The 15,922-nt window shown below is 54.4% G+C and overlaps 2 protein-coding genes across 2 annotated transcripts; both read right to left on the bottom strand.

Annotated features, from left to right (window-relative positions):
- Nucleotides 1–334: 334 nt before the first annotated feature.
- Nucleotides 335–4,440, bottom strand: LOC149915717 (uncharacterized). The gene is made up of 7 exons (XM_090151784.1): nt 4,248–4,440; nt 3,494–3,571; nt 3,093–3,152; nt 2,267–2,338; nt 1,991–2,050; nt 1,810–1,899; nt 335–570 (listed from the first exon to the last, which is right to left on the bottom strand). Exons 1-7 carry the CDS (start codon nt 4,357–4,359, stop codon nt 335–337), a joined length of 708 nt encoding a protein of 235 aa, XP_090007910.1. The 5' UTR covers nt 4,360–4,440.
- A 5,105-nt stretch (nt 4,441–9,545) lies between these two features.
- LOC149915716 (uncharacterized) lies at nt 9,546–13,828 on the bottom strand. The gene is made up of 7 exons (XM_090151783.1): nt 13,459–13,828; nt 12,705–12,782; nt 12,304–12,363; nt 11,478–11,549; nt 11,202–11,261; nt 11,021–11,110; nt 9,546–9,781 (listed from the first exon to the last, which is right to left on the bottom strand). The coding sequence occupies exons 1-7, from the start codon at nt 13,568–13,570 to the stop codon at nt 9,546–9,548; spliced, it is 708 nt and encodes a 235-aa protein (XP_090007909.1). The 5' UTR covers nt 13,571–13,828.
- Nucleotides 13,829–15,922: the final 2,094 nt, after the last annotated feature.

Genomic DNA, 15,922 nt, shown 5'->3' with positions numbered 1-15,922 from the left:
TGGGACTGAAATTACCTGGCAAACCAGCTGCTTCTTCTGCCTGAGGTTTTTGGTCAGAGACTGGCTGTGTGTCACTGCTGCCCTTCTGCAGCGGCTCCTTCTGCACAGTCTCCTGGTCAGTCGCTTTAGTCCCGCCACGCTCAGCCTTCCCTATTTTCATCACGGGTTTCCTTAGGACAGGGGATGACCACCAGGTGTAATGCCCTCTTCTAGATGTATCCTTTCCTCTTTTTGGACCTGAACAGAACGCATGAAGTTACATCTCCTGTGCCGAGGACACGGCAAGGCCCTCCCTGGGGGCACTTCTGCAGCCCAGGACCCATGAAAAGTTTCCCTACGCAACGGCATCACTGTGGAGCACAGTGCAGCATACCAGGGGATGGTGCAAGGGAAGGGCAGACACGCGCAGGACTCCGCTCTCACACCTGCCGAGAGACCTGGCCGACATTTGGCCTGTGGGCTGGCAGCTCTCAAAGGAACTAAAAAGCCATGGCATACCCGTGTGATCTGCCAGAGTTTCGGTCCTGGGACTCAGAGGGGAAGCTGGATGACCTTCACTTCCAGTCACACCTGCAAGCAAGCACAGGACAGAGCGACTCTACTTAGACGTTCTGCCCATCAGAATGACAGAGCATGCAGCTAAAACAGGAGATGCCTTCATGACGCTGTTCTCTCCCTTCCACACAGGAGCAGCCTGGAAACAGATCCTGGGTGCCCACGTGGGGAACCACAATTGTACAAATCTAACACTGTGTGGAGCTACCCAGAGGAACTGGGTCCCCCTGGAGCTCAGGCCAGCTCTAAACTCAACTGCACCATGGCTGCCAGCTCTGCAGAAGGCACTGGGAGCAGCTGAGGGCTGAAGTGGCCGGCAAAGACAGCTTTGCAAGGCACGGCACTTCACGTACATCACTCAGCCTGACCCACAACCTCCCTTCCCTTCTGCAAAGCCGCTATGAAGTCACAATTCATTTGGAAAGAAAACTAAAACCAGAATGCTCCTCCCTTTCGGCGACCTATCCATGAGAAGGAACAGAAGGATCCCTCAATGCCAGTGCCCCATCTGTGTGGGCCAGTGAATCCCCCCGGGCCTCGGTTCACAGGAGGGATCCCACTCTAGGCTTCTGTTATGCCTTGTGCCTCATGGGACAAGTCCCTGGGAACTGGGTGCAGTGGGAGTTGTACAACATGCAGCCACAGCCACAGAGCTCTGTGAGTGACCTTTAACTGCGTGACCAGTTGCTTGCGTGTTCTCTGTTTCTTTCCGAGAGATGGGCAGCGCGAGACTGCTGCCTTCCTCATCTGCACAGGCTCTCCATCTGCCTCTTTCGAAAGAAGGCAGGAGCATGGCATTGTAAGTAACTGCTCCTCATCAGGAAGATGGTATCTTCAGGAGGCACTACTTCTGAAGATACAGCAAGAAAATTTTGAAACAAAGTCTGGGCTTTTTGCGGTGCGCCTCGTCACCAGTCTGAAAGTGTCATTCATTGAAAAAAAAAAAAAAATGCTACACGCTTTCCAGTTCTGTTGCATGGACAGCAAAACCTGGCCTGCTGGGAGACTGGCACGTTGCAGGTGAGTTTGTTGTTCACAGTGCACGCTGTGCGCTTTTGACAAGCTGCAAGATGATGCTAAATGCCTTCTTTCAGAGGGAATGGGAAAAAACTGCAGCCGGTTCAGACGCAGGAGCAGCACCACAGCAAGGCTCTGATCCATCCCTTCCTGCTGTGCATGCTACAGTTTGCCCACGAATATACATAGAACCTCAGCTTCCCAAGTCTTTTGGTGAACAGATGGAAATATACGCACCAGGGACTGCCTTCTCCAAATCCTCCTTCATTTCCTTCAGGACAGGGGAATATTTTCCTGTCTTCAGTTCCTCATTCCATCTCTCAGGACCTTCACGGAAAGTTTCAAGATAAATTTCAGGCAAACCGATTTCTGATGTGAGTGCTCTTTCTGGTGAAGTCAATGAAGGCAGACTACCCACCTCTGGGATGCCAGCGGGACGCCAGTCGAGGATCTGGCAGTGCCCTCTGTGGAGGCACGTCTGCAACCAAAGAACCACAAGAACTTTCCATCATACACTGCAATCTACATATTACAACTGCATAACGGCATCACTGAGGGGCAGGTGGTATCGGGGAATCACGCAATGGCAGGGCACGCAAAGGCACGTCTGGATTCTCATGCCTTCAGACGTGCCTGGCTGACATTAGAGCTTTGAGCTGGCAGCTCTCAAAGGAAGTAAAAAGCCATGACATACCCATGCGATCCGCCAGACCGTCTGCCCTGGAACCCAGCTGGGAAGCTGGATCCCATTCTCCACCGTTCACATCTGTAAAGACACACAGGACACAGCAGTTGTTGTCAAACCTGTCCACATACTTCTTCAGATGGGAGTGACAGGGGACTACTTTACAACCCTCTTCTCTCTCTTCAAGGCAGGAGCACCTTGAAAACAATTGCTGGGTGCCTGCAGTGGCGCCGTGCTATTAAAACATAACCATGTGTGGAACTGCCCAGGGAAAGGGAATGGGGATGGGAAGGGGAAGACCTATTTCCTTCCAGTGACTGAACTGTGGGATTGCCCTGAGTCTCTTCGAACAGCTTGAGCCGAGGCTTCGACAAGCCACTGCCTACGGACACAGCTGTCATCAAGGGCAGATGAGAAACGTTCCCATTGCACGTGGCCACCTCTCTCTTCCTTAGTAACCTACAGTGACTACAAGGGGCACTACAAGGTAGTGACACGCGAGCCAGATGCAGGACAAAAGGTCCCAAGTTGCAGAGGGGCCAGGTGACCTGCTGGCTGGCATTCAGCAGCTTTCAAAATGCTTTCTCCAGGCCATGGGCAAGAGCCCTCAGAGGCCTCACGGAACAATATTCAGCCCCCCTTGAGGCTTTCTTACGGGGAGACCTCTGAGTCAGAGAGACAAAGGCAGCACCGGGAGCACGCAGCACCCAAGAATCAGTGGACACCATGCATTTCAACCAGCATTTTCACGCTGGCCAGTGAAGAGCTGAAAGCTTGCTGAGCTATCTCCACCAAGTATGAACAAATATCAAGGAAATGAAGACAGGGGACTTACCTCTGGACTCCACCCCAGGCTCAGGGAGCAGATTCCACTCTGCCAGTTGACCTTGAGGGCCTGCAGGGACAAGTGAGATCAGACACAAGTGAGCAGAGCAGAGCTTCCTCTGCATGTCGGGCCCTTCTTTTTCCTCAGTGAGCTGCAGGGTGGGGTGGCGGGGCAGGGAACGACATGGCCCAGATAAGAAGGTCTGGCTTCTCTCAGCTGAAGAGAGGCAGGGGTAACCTTCCCACTGAAATGTGGCAGCTCTCCCAGTAAGAAAATATTCATGACTGATCTGTGCAAGACCTCCAAGCTACAAGCAGGTTAGGAAGACCTTGAGAGGACCTGAAATAAAATTGTATGCTAGTGGGGCACAGATTTTTCTGCCTTCACGAAAACAGGCACTCAGAACCTACCTCTGGGTTGATCCCAAGGCACAAAACCTGGATTCAGGCCACCAGCAGAATTGGTCGATTCACCACCAATCTCAGCATCTAGAATCAAGAAGAAGTGATTAGAGAAGTTCCCATTGCTGGGGATGTTGTGGTCTTCTTCTCCCTTAGAAACTGGAGCTGGGTCAGGTAGTGGGGCGGGAGAAAGACTCAGGTCACGATTTCACGGTTGCAGAGCGGCCGGGAGGACCTCTTGGCTGCCACCTGGCAGCTTGCCTAATGCGCTCTCCATGCCACGTGCAACAACCCTTACGGACCGCATGGAAGAAGCAGCAGCCCCTCGGGACTTGCTTACTGGGATGCCTCTGGTGTACACAAAGGAAGGTCACGCCGAAGCACCGGAGGAAAACACACCTGTGTCTTCCTCTGGGCTGTGGCTCGGGGCTCTGTGTTGGGAACTGGGATTCGTCTATGGGGAGCACCACGAGGCTGGAGCAGAAATGCTCAGGCTTTTCCCAGCACACATCTTCAGAGCCCTCCCCCAGGACATCACCCAGGATGAAGGCTGTGCTCCAGCCAGCAAGCGGCAGAGCCGTGGCCCGGCACGGCTGGAGCCAGCCCTGGGGAACAGCACTGCCACGGGCTCTTGCTTGGCTCCTGCAGTGCTGCCCGTCACCCTTTGCCTAACGTCCACCATGGAAGGTAGCCCCAGGGAGGGGTGGTGTAGGGCCGTGGCGACGGCCCAACTTCAGTTTTGGCCCCGTCTCTGCCCACTCACCTGCTGCCTGTGCTCGAAGCGGAGCAGCACAAACCTCGCAGGAACGCAGGGCCATCAGTAGGAGGAGCACGACAAGGCGGGCAGGGGCCGTGGCCCCCCACACTCGTGCCATGCTGCCACCACCACCGCTGCAGCCACAGCAAGTGATGCAGGTGGGGCAGGCACGGAGCTATGCCTGTGTCATGGGACAGCATCACAGCTGGGCCTTGTGACATCACAGCTCTGCGCATTGTGACCTCACGGCCCCGTGAAGCCGGGTGGAACCTCGGGTGGAGGCTCCCCACCCCTCTCCTGATACGCTGCACCAGGGCTGCTGGGGCCGGTGCTTACATCATAGAAACACGGAATCATGGAACGGCTGGGGTAGGAAGGGACGTCAAAGAGCTTTTACCTCCAACCCCGCTGCCGTGGGCAGGGATACCACCCGCTGAGTCAGCCTGCCCAGAGCTCCCTCTAGCCTGGCCTTGAACGCGTCCAGGGACAGGGCACCCACAACTTTGCTTGGCAAACTTTTATAGTGCCTCGACAACCCCGAGAGGGAATGCTTTCCAGCTCGGAGTGCCCATGACACCTCGGGCCACCGAGGACGAGATGTGATATTGAAACGTGGTCTGGATCCAGGACGCTATTGCACAGGTTACCCACGCATGTGAAACGTGCTGCAGTTCAGCAAGCCATGCGGATAAAGCCTCTCTAGTACAAAGGATGAATGCTGAAATACAAACACAGAGAGGTAGACCCTCTCACAAACCTGCCAAGTCTAGTGTCATGTGCTTCCATTTTTATCAACAGATCTGCAGTTTCACCTATTTTCTTTCAGTTTTCCAGTACCTTGCCTAAGGACATCCCCTTGCCTACACCAGGCGTTTTTCCCATTGTTAGTGTGCTTCCATACCTGAACTTAGTAGTGGCAATGTAAGACTCGCCGGTTTGCACCTCCCGTCCGCAAAGTCCCAGTGAGCTCACCCACTGCTGGCAGCCGGACGTCTGGTGGCGAGAGGGTCTGACGGCCATCACATACGGGGTCCCACCTGGGTCTCTGGAAACTGCGGCAGCAGCTGCCCTCCTGCCACCTTGCGTTGGAGGAATCACGCTGCTGCCACCTCCAACATAGTCTGGTTCAAGCCCCGACTTCTGCTTTCCACAGATCAGATTGACTGTCCTTCATCCTCATTTATTTGCAGGTCTTGAGATTTACAGCTCAAGCTGAGCGTCTCCTCGGAGGAACCTCGTTACTTTCAATCCCGTAGTTTTTACGTGTTGCCATGACCCCGTCCGCACACATTTCCAACTCTAATTGTCCTTTCTGACCAATCTAATTTTCTGGGCCCGGCTTCTCTCCCTCCTTCGTTCATCCATTCATCCAGTTCTAGGCGGTGCTTCTTGGGCGGCATCTAGCAATGAGGGGAAAGCTACATTTCTGCACAGCCTAATGCCTCATTTACTTTAGTCAGTAGTGCTACATCTCTTCCTTCAGTATCTGCGCAGGATTGCCCTGTCCCAGGTGCAGAATCCCGTGGTTGCTTGCTGTTTATCTTGCTCCACAGCTTCTGCTCTGAGCAGTTTTTCTTGTATTCCCACAGTTCCTCTTGTTAAATTTCCTATGTTTGGTGATTGCCCTCTAGTTTGACCAGATCTCTGTGCAAGGCCTCTACTCTTGGGGCTGCGTGAGCCACGCAGGTTGTGACCGTTGCTGCTGCACGTGCTGTTCCCGGCAGCCTGAGGGAAGCCCTGACAATGTGTGATCTCCTGAAGGAAAATCCCGGAGCTGACAGCTCATGCCAGCTCCCAGAAGAGTGACCACCCTCTCTCTCAGTGAAGAACCTTTTCCTAATATCCATTCTGAATTTCCCCCATTGATGCTTCATGCAGTTCCCTCAGGTCCCATCGCTGGTCACCAGAGAGAAGCGGTCAGTGTCTTCTTCCCTATTTCCCTTTGTGAGGAAGCTGTAGACCACCCTGAGATTAGCTCTTGATATCACAGAATCACAGAATTGCAGGGCTTGGAAGGGACCTCAAGAGATCATTGAGTCCAACCCCCCTGCTAAAGCAGGTTCCCTACAGTAGGTCGCACAGGTAGGCATCCAGGCACATCTTGGATATCTCCATAGAAGGAGACTCCAGAACCTGTCTGGGCAACCTGTTCCAGTTCTCCGTCACCCTTACCGTAAAAAGTTCTTCCACACGCTTGTATGGAACTTCCTATGTTCAAGTTTTGGGCCTCCGCTCCTCGTCCTACTGCGACACACCACCGAGAAGAGCCTGGCCTCATCCACTTGCCTCCCAGCTCCCTTTAGGTATTAATCAACATGAATCAGACGTCCCCTCCCCAGTCTTCTTTTGCCCAGGCTGAACAGACCCAGCTTGGTCAGCCTTTCCTCATCAGGGATGTGCTCCAGGTCCTTCATCATCTTTGTGGCCCTCTGCCAGACTCCTTCTAGGAGATCCCTGCCTTTTTTGATCTGGGGAGCCCAGAACTGGACACGGTATTCTAGATGTGGCCTCAGCTGAGCAGAGCAGAGCAGAGCAGAGCAGAGGGAGCGGATCACCTCCCTTGGCCTGCTGGTCACGCTCTTTTTGATGTGCCCCAGGATACCATTGGCCTTCTTGGCCCAAGGGCACGCTGCTGGCTCAGGGCCAGCCTGCTGTCCACCAGAACCCCCAGGTCCTTCTCTGCAGATATCCTGTTCTCTAAGCAGAACAAACCAAGTGACCTCACACGTATTGCCCTCTAGACTTCCACCATCTTTGATGCCCTCCTCTGGGCACTCCCTCCCCCAACTTTTCAGTCTTTGCTATATTGTGGCACCCAAAACTGCACACGGGAGTTGAGCTGAGGCCGCCCAGCACAGGGCAGAGCAAGATAATTTCTTCTCTTGATCAGCCAGCAGTGCCGTGCCTTTTGCCCAACAGGATGCAGTCGGCCTGTATTACCGCCTGCTTGACCAGGGCGTGCAGTTGACCCACGTTCAACCTGTCACCAACCAGAAGCCCCAGGTCCCTTTCCACAGAGCTCTTCCGCAGCCCCTCTTCCCCCAGTCCGTACATATAGCCGGCGTTGTCCTGCCCCAGCTGCAGAATCCTTCCCGGCTCCGGCCTTCCTGTGAGCACGGGGAAGGCACAGGAGGCGGCTGCTGCAGGTGCCGCAGGCCGCAACCCTGCGTCTGCTCAGCTGTGGGGAGCCGACCCCAAAGTGCGCTCTCTCAGGCATTCTCTCAGCACTCCAGCTGCACTCACTGCCCTCACTGTCCAGCTGGACAGCACTGCTGTTGCCTGCTCTCCGGAAGGCATCAACAATTACCCTGTGCAGTTTCTCTGTACAGTTGCATTTGCTGCAGCCTCACGGTACAGCTTCATTGTACCGCCAGCCTCTGCTGCCATGTTGGTTCTCCTGGATGTGCTCAGTGCTGGAAGGCCCTTCCTTGCAAGTGCTGGAGGCCTCCTTCCCTGCCTCCCTGTGTGCCCTCATTCAGGGCATAGCTCTGAAGAGGAGCTCAAGGACGCCTCTTCACGTACCAAGCCTCCCCAGCATTCCCTGCTCTGCTGGGAGCTTGGGTGACCGTCCAGTTAGACAAGCAAGCTGAGGCTGGGCCCAAGCTTGGGTCCCTGGCGTGCGGCTCTCCGACTGCTTCCCTTGCACCAAGTGCTGGCCCCAGCCCTATGCTAGAACCCAATGGCAATGGTCACAGCAGCAGCTTTGGAATAGGATGTTTTTATTGGTGTCAAAGATGGAATTTTCAATGAACCTGAGCCCTCAGCACCGGTAACAGGGGCACTGGATGGCTCAGGAGAATCCTAAGGGCTGTTGGTATCAACGGAATTCTGAGATGTTGTCCGTGGGAGAGCTGCTGGGACATGTGGGCTGAAGGGAGGGGTCCGTGCTGATTCTGCTGCACAGCTGGGCAAATTCTTCTTCAAAGGCCCAGGAGAATGGGGTGGAGGAGTTGTTTCCTTGGTCGAGTGCATCCTCCTTTCCAGCCTCCCCCAGCTCCGCTCCGCCTTTGCCTCCATTCCGATCGCTCTCCCAGTCGCTGTCAGGATGAGCTTGTCCTGCAGCTGCCCGTTCTCTCTTGCGTGCCCTGTGGGAATGAGTTTCAGAAAGCACTGCTCACTGATAGGAAGCGAGGGGATGCTTGAAAGGCCTTGCAACATAAATCCTGGCAGTGTACTGCCAGCAGCTGATTTGGCCATCAGGATCCTGTCACCACAAACACTTTGTAGCCAAATGCAGCGATACAGTGCCTTGGGGAAAAGTCAACTCACCGATATTTTTTCCATAGCATCCATAGCATAGGAATACAGGCCAGCGTCAGCACGGACAGCAGCACGGCTGGGACCACAGCAATCACTAGCATGTGGCGCTTTTTTAGCTCTTTGCCAACGGCAGCCTTCGTGATTTTCCCAGCATCCACCCCTGGAAGAACCCAGACAGTGCCGCAGGTTACTGTCATCTGCAATGCAGATGATCTCCCAGTGCGCTCCATGGAACCGAGAGATTTCCTTTTTCATCAGCGGGTACCTCCATCTCTGGTGTATAAGCACCAGAGGACAAGAAGGGTTGCTTCCACTTCCCGTTGGGTAGGGAGAGGCTGCACCGGCACTGCCCATCCATTCCTCTGGGCTGAGGGCCGGGGCTCTGCCCTGGGGGCTGGGCTTTGTCCGTGGGGAGCGCTGCAGAGCAGAAACCCTCACACTTTCCCCAGCACGCATGTCCTGAGCTCTCCCCCAGGACATCCCCCAGGCCGAAGGTCGGCCTCCAGCCAGCACAAGGCACAGCTGGAGCCAGCCCAGTGGAGAAACACTCCTGCAGGCTCCTTCCACGCAGGGCTCATCGCCCTCGGGCTCCTTTGTAGCATGTGCTCTGCAGTAACACGCTCAGGTTTGGCTGCTGGCCTGGTGTGCAAGGGCAGGCAGGAAGAGCCTGGTGGTACACAGTGATTCTGGTTGGTGACACCGGATGACCATGGGACTGAAATTACCTGGCAAACCAGCTGCTTCTTCTGCCTGAGGTTTTTGGTCAGAGACTGGCTGTGTGTCACTGCTGCCCTTCTGCAGCGGCTCCTTCTGCACAGTCTCCTGGTCAGTCGCTTTAGTCCCGCCACGCTCAGCCTTCCCTATTTTCATCACGGGTTTCCTTAGGACAGGGGATGACCACCAGGTGTAATGCCCTCTTCTAGATGTATCCTTTCCTCTTTTTGGACCTGAACAGAACGCATGAAGTTACATCTCCTGTGCCGAGGACACGGCAAGGCCCTCCCTGGGGGCACTTCTGCAGCCCAGGACCCATGAAAAGTTTCCCTACGCAACGGCATCACTGTGGAGCACAGTGCAGCATACCAGGGGATGGTGCAAGGGAAGGGCAGACACGCGCAGGACTCCGCTCTCACACCTGCCGAGAGACCTGGCCGACATTTGGCCTGTGGGCTGGCAGCTCTCAAAGGAACTAAAAAGCCATGGCATACCCGTGTGATCTGCCAGAGTTTCGGTCCTGGGACTCAGAGGGGAAGCTGGATGACCTTCACTTCCAGTCACACCTGCAAGCAAGCACAGGACAGAGCGACTCTACTTAGACGTTCTGCCCATCAGAATGACAGAGCATGCAGCTAAAACAGGAGATGCCTTCATGACGCTGTTCTCTCCCTTCCACACAGGAGCAGCCTGGAAACAGATCCTGGGTGCCCACGTGGGGAACCACAATTGTACAAATCTAACACTGTGTGGAGCTACCCAGAGGAACTGGGTCCCCCTGGAGCTCAGGCCAGCTCTAAACTCAACTGCACCATGGCTGCCAGCTCTGCAGAAGGCACTGGGAGCAGCTGAGGGCTGAAGTGGCCGGCAAAGACAGCTTTGCAAGGCACGGCACTTCACGTACATCACTCAGCCTGACCCACAACCTCCCTTCCCTTCTGCAAAGCCGCTATGAAGTCACAATTCATTTGGAAAGAAAACTAAAACCAGAATGCTCCTCCCTTTCGGCGACCTATCCATGAGAAGGAACAGAAGGATCCCTCAATGCCAGTGCCCCATCTGTGTGGGCCAGTGAATCCCCCCGGGCCTCGGTTCACAGGAGGGATCCCACTCTAGGCTTCTGTTATGCCTTGTGCCTCATGGGACAAGTCCCTGGGAACTGGGTGCAGTGGGAGTTGTACAACATGCAGCCACAGCCACAGAGCTCTGTGAGTGACCTTTAACTGCGTGACCAGTTGCTTGCGTGTTCTCTGTTTCTTTCCGAGAGATGGGCAGCGCGAGACTGCTGCCTTCCTCATCTGCACAGGCTCTCCATCTGCCTCTTTCGAAAGAAGGCAGGAGCATGGCATTGTAAGTAACTGCTCCTCATCAGGAAGATGGTATCTTCAGGAGGCACTACTTCTGAAGATACAGCAAGAAAATTTTGAAACAAAGTCTGGGCTTTTTGCGGTGCGCCTCGTCACCAGTCTGAAAGTGTCATTCATTGAAAAAAAAAAAAAAATGCTACACGCTTTCCAGTTCTGTTGCATGGACAGCAAAACCTGGCCTGCTGGGAGACTGGCACGTTGCAGGTGAGTTTGTTGTTCACAGTGCACGCTGTGCGCTTTTGACAAGCTGCAAGATGATGCTAAATGCCTTCTTTCAGAGGGAATGGGAAAAAACTGCAGCCGGTTCAGACGCAGGAGCAGCACCACAGCAAGGCTCTGATCCATCCCTTCCTGCTGTGCATGCTACAGTTTGCCCACGAATATACATAGAACCTCAGCTTCCCAAGTCTTTTGGTGAACAGATGGAAATATACGCACCAGGGACTGCCTTCTCCAAATCCTCCTTCATTTCCTTCAGGACAGGGGAATATTTTCCTGTCTTCAGTTCCTCATTCCATCTCTCAGGACCTTCACGGAAAGTTTCAAGATAAATTTCAGGCAAACCGATTTCTGATGTGAGTGCTCTTTCTGGTGAAGTCAATGAAGGCAGACTACCCACCTCTGGGATGCCAGCGGGACGCCAGTCGAGGATCTGGCAGTGCCCTCTGTGGAGGCACGTCTGCAACCAAAGAACCACAAGAACTTTCCATCATACACTGCAATCTACATATTACAACTGCATAACGGCATCACTGAGGGGCAGGTGGTATCGGGGAATCACGCAATGGCAGGGCACGCAAAGGCACGTCTGGATTCTCATGCCTTCAGACGTGCCTGGCTGACATTAGAGCTTTGAGCTGGCAGCTCTCAAAGGAAGTAAAAAGCCATGACATACCCATGCGATCCGCCAGACCGTCTGCCCTGGAACCCAGCTGGGAAGCTGGATCCCATTCTCCACCGTTCACATCTGTAAAGACACACAGGACACAGCAGTTGTTGTCAAACCTGTCCACATACTTCTTCAGATGGGAGTGACAGGGGACTACTTTACAACCCTCTTCTCTCTCTTCAAGGCAGGAGCACCTTGAAAACAATTGCTGGGTGCCTGCAGTGGCGCCGTGCTATTAAAACATAACCATGTGTGGAACTGCCCAGGGAAAGGGAATGGGGATGGGAAGGGGAAGACCTATTTCCTTCCAGTGACTGAACTGTGGGATTGCCCTGAGTCTCTTCGAACAGCTTGAGCCGAGGCTTCGACAAGCCACTGCCTACGGACACAGCTGTCATCAAGGGCAGATGAGAAACGTTCCCATTGCACGTGGCCACCTCTCTCTTCCTTAGTAACCTACAGTGACTACAAGGGGCACTACAAGGTAGTGACACGCGAGCCAGATGCAGGACAAAAGGTCCCAGGTTGCAGAGGGGCCAGGTGACCTGCTGGCTGGCATTCAGCAGCTTTCAAAATGCTTTCTCCAGGCCATGGGCAAGAGCCCTCAGAGGCCTCACGGAACAATATTCAGCCCCCCTTGAGGCTTTCTTACGGGGAGACCTCTGAGTCAGAGAGACAAAGGCAGCACCGGGAGCACGCAGCACCCAAGAATCAGTGGACACCATGCATTTCAACCAGCATTTTCACGCTGGCCAGTGAAGAGCTGAAAGCTTGCTGAGCTATCTCCACCAAGTATGAACAAATATCAAGGAAATGAAGACAGGGGACTTACCTCTGGACTCCACCCCAGGCTCAGGGAGCAGATTCCACTCTGCCAGTTGACCTTGAGGGCCTGCAGGGACAAGTGAGATCAGACACAAGTGAGCAGAGCAGAGCTTCCTCTGCATGTCGGGCCCTTCTTTTTCCTCAGTGAGCTGCAGGGTGGGGTGGCGGGTCAGGGAACGACATGGCCCAGATAAGAAGGTCTGGCTTCTCTCAGCTGAAGAGAGGCAGGGGTAACCTTCCCACTGAAATGTGGCAGCTCTCCCAGTAAGAAAATACTCATGACTGATCTGTGCAAGACCTCCAAGCTACAAGCAGGTTAGGAAGACCTTGAGAGGACCTGAAATAAAATTGTATGCTAGTGGGGCACAGATTTTTCTGCCTTCACGAAAACAGGCACTCAGAACCTACCTCTGGGTTGATCCCAAGGCACAAAACCTGGATTCAGGCCACCAGCAGAATTGGTCGATTCACCACCAATGTCAGCATCTAGAATCAAGAAGAAGTGATTAGAGAAGTTCCCATTGCTGGGGATGTTGTGGTCTTCTTCTCCCTTAGAAACTGGAGCTGGGTCAGGTAGTGGGGCGGGAGAAAGACTCAGGTCACGATTTCACGGTTGCAGAGCGGCCGGGAGGACCTCTTGGCTGCCACCTGGCAGCTTGCCTAATGCGCTCTCCATGCCACGTGCAACAACCCTTACGGACCGCATGGAAGAAGCAGCAGCCCCTCGGGACTTGCTTACTGGGATGCCTCTGGTGTACACAAAGGAAGGTCACGCCGAAGCACCGGAGGAAAACACACCTGTGTCTTCCTCTGGGCTGTGGCTCGGGGCTCTGTGTTGGGAACTGGGATTCGTCTATGGGGAGCACCACGAGGCTGGAGCAGAAATGCTCAGGCTTTTCCCAGCACACATCTTCAGAGCCCTCCCCCAGGACATCACCCAGGATGAAGGCTGTGCTCCAGCCAGCAAGCGGCAGAGCCGTGGCCCGGCACGGCTGGAGCCAGCCCTGGGGAACAGCGCTGCCACGGGCTCTTGCTTGGCTCCTGCAGTGCTGCCCGTCACCCTTTGCGTAACGTCCACCATGGAAGGTAGCCACAGGGAGGGGTGGTGTAGGGCCATGGCGACGGCCCAACTTCAGTTTTGGCCCCGTCTCTGCCCACTCACCTGCTGCCTGTGCTCGAAGCGGAGCAGCACAAACCTCGCAGGAACGCAGGGCCATCAGTAGGAGGAGCACGACAAGGCGGGCAGGGGCCGTGGCCCCCCACACTCGTGCCATGCTGCCACCACCACCGCTGCAGCCACAGCAAGTGATGCAGGTGGGGCAGGCACGGAGCTATGCCTGTGTCATGGGACAGCATCACAGCTGGGCCTTGTGACATCACAGCTCTGCGCATTGTGACCTCACGGCCCCGTGAAGCCGGGTGGAACCTCGGGTGGAGGCTCCCCGCCCCTCTCCTGATGCGCTGCACCAGGGCTGCTGGGGCCGGTGCTTACATCATAGAAACACGGAATCATGGAACGGCTGGGGTCGGAAGGGACGTCAAAGAGCTTTTACCTCCAACCCCGCTGCCGTGGGCAGGGATACCACCCGCTGAGTCAGCCTGCCCAGAGCTCCCTCTAGCCTGGCCTTGAACGCGTCCAGGGACAGGGCACCCACAACTTTGCTTGGCAAACTTTTATAGTGCCTCGACAACCCCGAGAGGGAATGCTTTCCAGCTCGGAGTGCCCATGACACCTCGGGCCACCGAGGACGAGATGTGATATTGAAACGTGGTCTGGATCCAGGACGCTATTGCACAGGTTACCCACGCATGTGAAACGTGCTGCAGTTCAGCAAGCCATGCGGATAAAGCCTCTCTAGTACAAAGGATGAATGCTGAAATACAAACACAGAGAGGTAGACCCTCTCACAAACCTGCCAAGTCTAGTGTCATGTGCTTCCATTTTTATCAACAGATCTGCAGTTTCACCTATTTTCTTTCAGTTTTCCAGTACCTTGCCTAAGGACATCCCCTTGCCTACACCAGGCGTTTTTCCCATTGTTAGTGTGCTTCCATACCTGAACTTAGTAGTGGCAATGTAAGACTCGCCGGTTTGCACCTCCCGTCCGCAAAGTCCCAGTGAGCTCACCCACTGCTGGCAGCCGGACGTCTGGTGGCGAGAGGGTCTGACGGCCATCACCTACGGGGTCCCACCTGGGTCTCTGGAAACTGCGGCAGCAGCTGCCCTCCTGCCACCTTGCGTTGGAGGAATCACGCTGCTGCCACCTCCAACATAGTCTGGTTCAAGCCCCGACTTCTGCTTTCCACAGATCAGATTGACTGTCCTTCATCCTCATTTATTTGCAGGTCTTGAGATTTACAGCTCAAGCTGAGCGTCTCCTCGGAGGAACCTCGTTACTTTCAATCCCGTAGTTTTTACGTGTTGCCATGACCCCGTCCGCACACATTTCCAACTCTAATTGTCCTTTCTGACCAATCTAATTTTCTGGGCCCGGCTTCTCTCCCTCCTTCGTTCATCCATTCATCCAGTTCTAGGCGGTGCTTCTTGGGCGGCATCTAGCAATGAGGGGAAAGCTACATTTCTGCACAGCCTAATGCCTCATTTACTTTAGTCAGTAGTGCTACATCTCTTCCTTCAGTATCTGCGCAGGATTGCCCTGTCCCAGGTGCAGAATCCCGTGGTTGCTTGCTGTTTATCTTGCTCCACAGCTTCTGCTCTGAGCAGTTTTTCTTGTATTCCCACAGTTCCTCTTGTTAAATTTCCTATGTTTGGTGATTGCCCTCTAGTTTGACCAGATCTCTGTGCAAGGCCTCTACTCTTGGGGCTGCGTGAGCCACGCAGGTTGTGACCGTTGCTGCTGCACGTGCTGTTCCCGGCAGCCTGAGGGAAGCCCTGACAATGTGTGATCTCCTGAAGGAAAATCCCGGAGCTGACAGCTCATGCCAGCTCCCAGAAGAGTGACCACCCTCTCTCTCAGTGAAGAACCTTTTCCTAATATCCATTCTGAATTTCCCCCATTGATGCTTCATGCAGTTCCCTCAGGTCCCATCGCTGGTCACCAGAGAGAAGCGGTCAGTGTCTTCTTCCCTATTTCCCTTTGTGAGGAAGCTGTAGACCACCCTGAGATTAGCTCTTGATATCACAGAATCACAGAATTGCAGGGCTTGGAAGGGACCTCAAGAGATCATTGAGTCCAACCCCCCTGCTAAAGCAGGTTCCCTACAGTAGGTCGCACAGGTAGGCATCCAGGCACATCTTGGATATCTCCATAGAAGGAGACTCCAGAACCTGTCTGGGCAACCTGTTCCAGTTCTCCGTCACCCTTACCGTAAAAAGTTCTTCCACACGCTTGTATGGAACTTCCTATGTTCAAGTTTTGGGCCTCCGCTCCTCGTCCTACTGCGACACACCACCGAGAAGAGCCTGGCCTCATCCACTTGCCTCCCAGCTCCCTTTAGGTATTAATCAACATGAATCAGACGTCCCCTCCCCAGTCTTCTTTTGCCCAGGCTGAACAGACCCAGCTTGGTCAGCCTTTCCTCATCAGGGATGTGCTCCAGGTCCTTCATCATCTTTGTGGCCCTCTGCCAGACTCCTTCTAGGAGATCCCTGCCTTTTTTGATCT

The sequence above is a fragment of the Phasianus colchicus genome, chromosome 16 (genome assembly GCF_987193195.1).
Source record: "Phasianus colchicus chromosome 16, bPhaCol1.hap1.1, whole genome shotgun sequence".
In the NCBI taxonomy this organism is placed as follows: Eukaryota; Metazoa; Chordata; class Aves; order Galliformes; family Phasianidae; genus Phasianus; species Phasianus colchicus.
Note: the sequence above shows the minus strand (reverse complement) of the source record. Positions and strands in the feature narration are given on the sequence as shown.

What these genes read in the sequence shown, in the direction of transcription:
- LOC149915717 (XM_090151784.1), bottom strand. Translation starts at nt 4,359, where the DNA reads ATGGCACGAGTGTGGGGGGCCACGGCCCCTGCCCGCCTTGTCGTGCTC. An exon ending in GCCTGGGGTGGAGTCCAGAG is followed by an intron (nt 2,339 to 3,092) that starts GTAAGTCCCCTG and finishes GTGTCTTTACAG; the next exon opens with ATGTGAACGGTGGAGAATGG. An exon ending in TTTGGAGAAGGCAGTCCCTG is followed by an intron (nt 571 to 1,809) that starts GTGCGTATATTT and finishes GCTTGCTTGCAG; the next exon opens with GTGTGACTGGAAGTGAAGGT.
- LOC149915716 (XM_090151783.1), bottom strand. Translation starts at nt 13,570, where the DNA reads ATGGCACGAGTGTGGGGGGCCACGGCCCCTGCCCGCCTTGTCGTGCTC. An exon ending in GTCCCGCTGGCATCCCAGAG is followed by an intron (nt 11,111 to 11,201) that starts GTGGGTAGTCTG and finishes CTTTCCGTGAAG; the next exon opens with GTCCTGAGAGATGGAATGAG. An exon ending in TTTGGAGAAGGCAGTCCCTG is followed by an intron (nt 9,782 to 11,020) that starts GTGCGTATATTT and finishes GCTTGCTTGCAG; the next exon opens with GTGTGACTGGAAGTGAAGGT.